Raw genomic sequence first — 9,683 nt, forward strand, 5'->3', positions numbered from 1 at the left:
GTACAATTCGGACTCACTCTGCCACTTGTCAGCCTCCACCCTTAGCCATGATTCCCAGGATGCTTCCGCCTACCTTGGTCTCTGACCTGTTGCTTCCAGTTGCTTAACAGTAGGAATCCAACCCAAAGCTGGGCCTTTTCCCCACCCTATTTAGACTTTGTTTATTTGGTCTGTCTCATCAACTCAAGAATGAGAACTCCTCCATTATAAACAGTACAAACATGAATAAATGAAGGGTGGTATTTAAGGGTCAACTGTTACATTGGTGATATGTTAATGACTTCCTGAAATGTATAATTTCATTTATTGCTGGAGTTCAAGATTAGTAGGTTCATGTTAAATGTATTGCTCTAAATAGAATTGTGCAACACTACAAATAAGTAACAAATTTAAATTTAACAGAGAACGTGAACGTCTGGAGAAAGAAAAAGTTCTCCAGTTACAGCGAGAGCTGGAGCGAACAGCACGGGAGGATGCTGCACTGCAGGCTCAACGAGAAAAGGAAAAACTTCACAAAGAAGCACAAGAGAAAGATCGAAAGCGGGTAGGGGGCCTCATCTTTGGAATTCTGGTGCACCTGTCACTTCCTGTTCTGCCCTCCACCACCCCCCAGTATCAGAATTTTAAAAATTTGGTAAAAGTGACTAGGAAGCTGTCAGATTGTCACTTTTTTATAAAAACCTAACTGGTTCACCTATGCTGTCTGACCTGTGATTTCAGTTCCACATCAATGTGATTTACTCTTCATTGCATTGCACAATGATATGCCCTAACAAGCCACTCAGTTATAGCAAGGCAACTAGAGATGTGTGATAAATGCCAGTGATGCCCATTTCCTTTTTTTTTTAAAGTGTCATTTGTGCTCATTAATGGATAACAAGTGGTCTCTATATAATTACATTAATTGGGTACTTTGAAGTAGGTGAAATGGGTGAAGAAAGTGTCTAGTTACTGAAATACCTCTGCTATTCCTTTCAGCATTTGAAGGTAAAATTCAACCTCAGGATCTATGAATTTAATTGGTAATGATACTATTGCACCAGACAAATAATGGAAAAATAGATGCTAGTCTTGGTATCTACTTTCAGAACATTGCTTTTTAAGAAAGTTGCATTCAGTGCTTCTCCAATTAGCTTAGTGTAACTGTCTCTTCAGTTGCTAAATAATGCAGATCAAAGTGTGCAGGTTCAGTTGCACTGTGGTGAGTTAGCTGATCTCTTCCTCTGGAGAGGACTAAGTGTGTAAAATTGGCCATGGCTGGAGAGTGGGAAAATCTGATGGAGTTTCTCCTCCAGACCTTTTATCCAGAAGTTTCTATTTTTGTTGAGGACAAAATCTAGTTTGAATAAAATGAGGCTTTAAAAAAAAAAAAAAAAATTTGTGCGTGTAAAGTGACCACCTCCCCACCCCCCCCCCCCCCACCCCAAACCCTTGCCAAAAAACAGTGTGGTTGAATAACCTGCTGATTTTGCTAAAGCTCAGACAACGGTCATTCTGGTGATTCTATTCACTCCAGTACAAAGCCATTGCTTTAATGTTTGCAGGAGGGGAGAGCTTTACAAGGAGCTCAGTCTATTCTAGTATCTACTTCTTCACATCACTTAGTGATCTGATCAATTTTCCAGCTTATCTGGCTATTATGAAGCAAATAAAGCCCACCTGGTGGGCTGAAACATTGCTATCTGAGGTCTTTGGGAATTGTTTGTCCTGTACAGTTGTGGTTTGACTAGCTCTTGATATTAACACTTGCATGTTCTTGTTTATAGGAAGAACAGCGTTTGGCAGAGCTGGAAAAGCAGCGTTTAGAAAAAGAGAAAATGAGAAAAGAGCAGGAAAGACTCGAGCATGAGCGACAAGAAAATGAGAAGCGACTTCGTGAAGACGAGGAAAGAAAATGGAAGGAAGAGCAAGACAGGAAAGCTGAGAAGGAGGTCACCAGCAAAAATATACTGAATGTGACTGTGGAAGTGCATGTGAGTGTTTCAGTGGGGGTGGGCAGGGGAATGGAGAAGGGCAAAAGGCACTTCTTGAATTCAGTTCTGCATTGTCGTACAATTCTTTAGATTTTAAATTGAGTTGTGTTGGAACCTTGGAGAGCCACGATAGTGATTAATATCACCTTTATTCTCCATGTCTCCCTTCCTAAAACACATAGAACTTGGTGCCTTTCATGACCTCTAGGTGTCCCAGAGTGCTTCACAGCCAACCAAGTATTTTGAAATGTAGTCATTGTTGCAATATAGGGAAAGGCAGGAGCCAGTTTGTGCACAGCAAGGTCTCTCAAGCAACAATGGGATGAATGACAAGGTAACTTTTTTTTTGGTGCTGTTTGGTTAAGGAGTAAATGTCAACCAGGAGAGCTCCTCTGCTCTTCAAATAGTGCTGTGGGATATTTTATGTCTGCCTCAGGGCAAATGGGCCCTCAATTTAACATCTCATTTGAAACATATTGTCTCCAATAGTGCAGTGCTTCTTCAGTACTGTGCTGATCAACCCAGATTATAAGAACATAGTAGAAGCCCCTCAAGCCAGCTCTGCCATTCAAACCCACTTTCTTGCCCTATCCTCATTTGCCTGATTCCTTTAGTGCCAAAAAGTATATTGATCTCAGTCTTGAATATGCTCATCAAATGAGCATCCACAACCCTCTGAGTGAAAATATTTATCATCTCAGTCCTAAATGGCCAACCCCTTACTCTGAGACTACGATGCCTAGTTCTACATTCTCCAGCCAGGGGTAACGGCCTCTAGGCTGCCAAGTGCTCTCAGAATTTTAGGAACAGGAGTAGGTTGTTTAGCCCCTTGAGCCTGTTCCACCATTTAAATAAAATCCTGGCTGATCTGTAATCCACCTCCATATACCTGCCTTTGCCCCATATCCCTCAATACCTTTGGAAAACAAAAATCTATCCATCTCAGATTTCAAATTGACAATAAATCTGGCATCGATTGCTGTTTGTGAAAGAGTTCCAAACTTCTCCATACAAAAATCGTGGAAGTGTTTTCTAATTTCACTCTTGAAAGCTCTGGCTCTATTTTTTTAGACTATGTCCCCTAGCCTTAGACTACCCAACCATCAGAAATAGTCTTTCTCTCTCTACCCTGTCTGTTCCCCTTAATATCTTGAAATTTTGATCAAATCACCCATTATTTTCTAAATTCCAGGGCGTATAGCCCTAGTTTAATTTAACCCTTAGAATCCAGGTTTCATTCTAGTAAACCTACACTGCACTCCCTCCAAGGCAAATATATCTTTCCTCAGGTGTGTCCCTAGAACTGCTCTCAGTACTCCAGGTGTAGTCTAACCAGGTCTTAGTATAGTTAAAGCATAATTTCTACCCCTCGTATTCTATTCCTCTAGATATAAAGGATAGCATTCCATTAGCATTTTCAATTATTTGTTTGTACCTGTTCATGACATTTTATGTCATGTTCATGTACCTGGGACCTCCAAGTCTCTTTTAGACCTCCATTGTTTAGCTTTTCGCCATTAAGGAAGTGCCCTGTTCTATCCTTGAGGTCACACTATCCTTAATTATAGATTCTAGCAATTTTATCCCATTCAGTGAGATCGCCTTTCTAAACTCCAGAAAATATAAGCCACACGCACAGAACAGCCCTCTCATCCTCACTCCGTTGGACCCTTGGTTCCCAACAATATTTGGGCCTTCTATTGTAAACACTGACGTGCACTATTTGTTCAACGTCTCTGCCATTTCCTTATCCTCCAGTGATTTCCTTGATCCCTGCCTCTATTGGACCTATGTTTACTTTTGCTTATCTCTTCCTTTTTACATCCTTGTAAAAGCTCTTTTTATATTTCTTGCTAATTTACTCTCATTCTATTTTCCCCCCTTTATCAATTTCTTGGTCATCCTTTGATTTTTTTTTTTTTAAACCCTCAATTCTCAGGCTTACTACTCTTGCAACAAATCTAATGCTATCCTTTTAACTTTAGTTAGCCTGGCTGTACTACTTTTTCAATGGCGTCTTTGTTCCTCAAGGGAATGTATAATTGTGAATTATGAATTCCTTAAATGTTGGCCATTGCTTATCTACCATCAGATCTTTTAATCTAATTTCCCAACCAACTGCAGCCAACTTGTTCCTCGTAATGTCACCCACAATTATTTCATTTACCCTTGTTGCATATGCCACTGATTTCCTGATTTAACTCTGATTACTGTTAGGGAGCCGAGAAACTACTCCCACAGTTGTTTTTCTGCCCTTTTCAGCCATACTAAGCTTGCACCCTGACCTTTCCAGACTAAGATCCCGTCTCTTTTCTACTGCCTTTATCTCACCCTTTAGTAACAGGGCTACCTCACTTCCTTTTCCATTTTGCTTATCTTTTTCTAAAAGTCACGTACCCTGGAATATTTAGCTCCCATCTTGGTCACCCTGCAATCATGTCTTAGCTACCCGATCAAGCCCATTTATCTCTTGTGTCATTACTTTATCCATCTTGTTAAAAAATGCTTCATGAATTCTGTTACGTCCAGGTGAGAAAGGTGTCTAGGGGTCTTTCTCAGCCTTCACCTGGTCTTGCTGAAACAGGGTTTTGTTTTAAACACACTGTTTTAGCTCCCCCTTGGTGAATCCTTGTTCACTGCTTTCCAATTATAAGGCAAAGAAATTAGCACAAACAGGCTTTCTTAGGTTTAAAGAAGAAAAGTGAAATTTATTAAAACTTAAACTTCTAATTTGGTTAATGCCTACTGATAAATGCCGCGCCCCATGCTAGCATGCATACACGATACACAAATGCAAATAGAGACAGAAAAGAGCAAAGAAAAAGAGGTTGAGACAATCTCAGAAGAGGGGTTTTTCTTGCTGTGCTTTGAGCTCGCTATAGTCCTTGTAGGTCGATCTTGCTTTTTGTTGGGACCCAGTATTCTTAAACGCTGTTCACTTTAGGAGACTTTTTTTCTCTCTTGGGGTTCATATGTCTTCAATGGTTTCTGAAGCTGGTGAGAGAGACTAGAGTAGACAGGAGAGGTGGCAGCAAGCCAGCCACGAGAGGTCTTGCCAGTCCAGGAGCAAACAGCTCACTGAGTTTTAAAACTCTGTGGCAAGTTCAAATTAAAAAACTCCGGTTGCCCAGCATGTTAGTCATGTGACTGGGGGAGGGATGCAACCACATCCTTTTGTGCATTTGGCCATCTTAGCAGTCAACCTGGAATGCGAGCTTCTCCACCATCAACATCTGGTAATCAAAAGTCCATTGTGGATTAAATTGGAGCAGGGAGTGGCCCCTTTGTCCTTTCCAAGTACTGTCTGTTACTATGCCAATGTCTTTCCAGTCAAGGGTTTGCTGTATTTTTTTTAAAACAGGTTCTTTCTGTGCTCCAGTAACAGTTTAAAAATCAATGTTCATGTGGCAAAATTAATGTGCCTCATCCTTGGCAGGTGGGGGCCTGCATGACAATTCAGATACAGCATCTTTTTTTATTTTAGATTTTTTATTTATTTTATTTATTTAAAGATACAGCACTGAAACAGGCCCTTCGGCCCAACCGAGTCTGTGCCGACCATCAGCCACCCATTTCTACTAATCCTACATTAATCCCATATTCCTACCACATCCCCACCTTCCCTCAATTCCCCTACCCCCTACCTATACTAGGGGCAATTTATAATGGCCAATTTTCCTATCAACCTGCAAGTCTTTGGCTGTGGGAGGAAACCGGAGCACCCGGCGAAAACCCACATGGTCACAGGGAGAACTTGCAAACTCCGTACAGGCAGTACCCAGAATCGAACCCGGGTCGCTGGAGCTGTGAGGCTGCGGTGCTAACCACTGTGCCATCCAATGTGGCCTTGGCTACTAATGCTCTATTACCATCATTAAACCCTCTGTCCCTCCCTGACGCCATCTGCTTAATTTTACCCAAATCGCTACTTTGCTTTGACCTTTTCTCTTTAGACTTGTAAGTTTGCCCTTACCAGAACCATCCCTTCCCCTTATTAGTTTAAAGTCCTATCTACCACCCTTGTTGTTCAACTCATCAGGGCACTGGTCCCAGTTTAAGTGGCATCTAGCCCAACCCAGCTGAAGTCTTGAATGGAGTTTGAACCCACAACTTTCAGATATTTGTATCAGTTTATCATTGACTTGTGCTACTTTGCACAGGAAGGTGCAGAGCTTGGATGTATCCTGTTGCTAGAGCAGTTGAACTCTTCACTGGACTTTCTTGCATGACTCTTGGTGCTGGCCCAAAATGCCATTAGTTCTACATGACCGTGGAAGAGTGGGGGAGGCGCATGACTGTGTGAGAGTATACTCTCCCAAAAAAAAACTTCGTTAGGTTCTTGCTCGGATTTTGCTCATCATACAGCGATTTATGGGGTTTAACTTGTTTTTCAGCACTCTCCAGCCCCCGAGTCTTACACTATGACTCCCAATGGCTATTCCAAACTCAAGTTGCCTAAAGTAAATCTGGACAACTATGGAATGGACTTGAACAGTGATGATTCTACAGATGATGAGGGAGCGCCCCGTAAACCAATCCCTGCTTGGGCTGATGGTAAGTGACTGACTTCAAATCAATTTAGCAAGAAAATCTGTTTTGTATTTCTGCAATGAAATGGAAAGCTTACAAACCTAATGGAGGCTTTAATTGACTGGTCACTGCAATTGTAAATCATTAATGATGGATTGATGTGTAATTATTGATGCTCCATGCATTTGAAATTCTGGATGCAATGTGATGAGCATCACCATCCCCAACCCCCAAATGGATGCAATTGACAGAAACCCGCTATGCTGACCTGGCAGAAAGTCAGGGACTCCTTCAAATGAGTTAACTTTGAAACCAATGTAATAGATTGCAGAACCTTATGCATTAGTGGTTACGGGCGTAGCTCACTTGCATTTAAATTCCACAATCTTTTGCACTATTTTAGTTGATCCCACCCAGATTGTACTGATTTCATGGCAAGGAACATGAAACTGCAGGCTAATGATGATCAATTGCCCATCTCAGAAATTGACAGTTATTGTGGAAGAGACTTCACATTTGAGTCCATTAATTGTCTTAGGAAATCTTGTGGTTTGCTGCGCAATTTTAAACTTTTTATTGAAGGCTCAGTTAATGGCTCAACCAGTTTACACAGTGATCCCCACAAATCCACAAGGTTTCAAGTTTGATTCTTGGCAACTGCTGAGTTAGCTAATTTCAGTTGAGGATATATTGCAAATTATTGTAAATACTTGCTTGGGTCCATATAAATAAATGTCTTTTTTGTCAACAATAATTGCTCTTTGCCTCCTTCGCTAATCCTTCATTATTCATCTCCCATCCCAGGTTTGAATGCATTCTTGAATAAGCCAGCAGTCATTCTGTGTGCCTGTCTTGGCCTTCTGGTGAAGGCCCACTGAGGGGGCCATCATTGCTTCCTTGCAAACAGCACCCTTAACTGCTCCATCTTGCTGATCTTCCTGCTCCGCATACCCTTTGGGGATTAACCTCACCAGACAGCTTCCCATCCCACTTTCCTCTTTCAACTCTGCCAGTGTATTGTGATTCATGTACTTCCCTCCAGAAAGTGTGCTCATTCTAAACAAAACCATATTGTGGCTGATTTTCAGTCAAGCCAGCAAGTCAATAAAACTTGGTCAAGGTGCTGCCACCAGCAACTCTTTGCTAAAGCTTTCCCACCCAGCTATAATTTACACCAACTGTTCTTCCAGATCATGGTGGTGTGGTCCTTTTATCATCAGGTCATACCTTTTGGATTCTCTTCTTTTTTTTTTCAGCACCCTCACAAGCAGCAACAACCCCCCACCACCCCAAAGACTCCCAAGTTGTATCTTAAGAGGAAACCGATTGGTCCATACCTGAAACATTTCTTTCATCAGGGCCAAATACGATTCTCCTACTTTACTCTTTTTCACGCCCACCCCATCAGCTATGCAACTAAATCTGATAAATTATTTTGGATTTTCAATCTGAGTAGTTCTGGTAATAAAGGTTTTCCATCTTCTGTGTATCACGTTGTTTGCCATAATTGTAATGGAATTTGTTTTTCTGTCATCAGGTAAACAATTGCAGCAAGCACTCATAAAGCAGTATTACCACCCACTTGACGTGGACAAATTCTTCGGTGTCATTCAAGCCCCCAACCTTGAGACCATCTTCGGCAAAAGCAAGCCACGTTACCTGAAACGCACCAGTTCTGCAGTGTGGTATTCTCCACCAGTATCAAACAGCATTAAGAATGTACCCTATGGTTTTATGAAATACTGAAATTTTCCTGTTGTATTTTTACAGTAACATTCGGTTACTGTAAAATGTGAAATTGTCTCATTCTGTCCTTTATTTACTTGACCACTTTGATATCATGACTTTGCTATCTCACTTTTATCTGTTCTGTGTCTCTGTGTATGTACATAGTGGATAAAGACTTTAAATGGAAAATCAGTCAGCTGCTTCTCAGGAACCTTTAATAAGTATGGGTTTACTTTGAGGTTTTTTTAGCATTGTAGTATGTAGGGATTTTTATTTGGGTCTTTTTTTTTATTAGACCAGTTTTGGGTACCTTTCATCTTGGGCTTGGAGTTAAATTCAGTGCTGCCTGATGGGATAAAAGTTGTCTGTCTGACTGTGTAAGGGGCCAATGTGTAATGAGTTTGGCAAGCCTCTAGTCATAGTTTGGCACAGGAAAGGGGAAAAATGGTCTAAAATTCCAAAAGGTGACCTAACTGGCAAGCTCTCAGGATAGCTGGGAAATAGGAGGAGGAAATCTCTGGTTTAATAGGGGATACCTTTCTGAAACTGGGATCTAGCCATTATGGAGTAGGGTCTTGGGAGCTTTATTGTGCATCTGACTGTATACCTGAGAGATGGTGATGCCTGAAATGTGCTAAGTTCTAGTCTCCAACATGAATATGTCCCTCATCTTGAAGACATGTATTTTGAAATGGAACTCCAGCTTTTCCACTGGAACAAATACATTTTTTTAAACTGACTATTTGATCTCTTGGACTAGTGTATTAACTCCATTGCTTCTGTACATAAGGTGCATTATGGTGTTATATTTTTGGAAGATTCTAATGGCATATTTTAACATATATACTGGGAAACAGCCAGACATGGGGAATAATAAGGTTCAAAGTTCAGTTCCTAGGCTGTGCTCCGTTAACTGATCTCAGCTAGGGTGACATTTTAAGTGTCAATATCAGTTTCACTGCCTCTTGGCTAGGGGCTAGAAAATCAGCCTGAGTTCAAATTTCTAGTTGCTTCCTCTCATGGATTGTGTACATGGGAGGACTGAGGACAGGATTAGGCTTACTTGTGTTTTTTTCCTCTTTTTTTTTTCCCTCCCTACAAACAACCTGTCAGTACACACTGCTTAGATTCGTGCAGCATGGCCACTTGGGCAGGATACCTAAAAGTGGCCATGGAATCGTACGTACCCCTGCAAGAGTTGTGTCTTGAAGAGAATGTTGGTGCGGAGTTGGGGTGGAAAAAGCCCCTTGTGTTTCAGGCACTAAATTTTAGTGCTGTGCGTAATGTTGCCTAGAGGATTGAATTTTAGGTTCACTATGATGACTTCAACTGGGGTGAAAATTTAAACTGTGTTGGTGCCTCCTGTGTAGTGAATCTATCTCAGTCTGACATGTATAGTTAAATGATTTAATCTACCTGGCAATTGTTTAGTTTAGTTTAGAGATACAGCAC

General features: G+C 41.2%; 1 protein-coding gene across 5 annotated transcripts in view; it reads left to right on the plus strand.

Moving 5' to 3' along the window:
• The window catches only part of LOC137377016 (inner centromere protein-like), an 85,268-nt gene extending 76,298 nt beyond the window's left edge, over positions 1-8,970 (plus strand). For all 5 annotated transcript variants that reach the window (XM_068046146.1, XM_068046145.1, XM_068046148.1 and 2 more), the window contains 4 exons: positions 403-544; positions 1,767-1,973; positions 6,368-6,527; positions 8,041-8,970. In XM_068046146.1, coding sequence (XP_067902247.1) covers positions 403-544; positions 1,767-1,973; positions 6,368-6,527; positions 8,041-8,249 — 718 coding nt within the window. In that variant the 3' untranslated portion in view covers positions 8,250-8,970. The remainder of the gene's footprint in view (positions 1-402; positions 545-1,766; positions 1,974-6,367; positions 6,528-8,040) is intronic.
• The last annotated feature ends 713 nt before the right edge of the window (positions 8,971-9,683 follow it).

This window comes from Heterodontus francisci, chromosome 14, assembly GCF_036365525.1.
Source record: "Heterodontus francisci isolate sHetFra1 chromosome 14, sHetFra1.hap1, whole genome shotgun sequence".
Lineage (NCBI taxonomy): Eukaryota > Metazoa > Chordata > Chondrichthyes > Heterodontiformes > Heterodontidae > Heterodontus > Heterodontus francisci.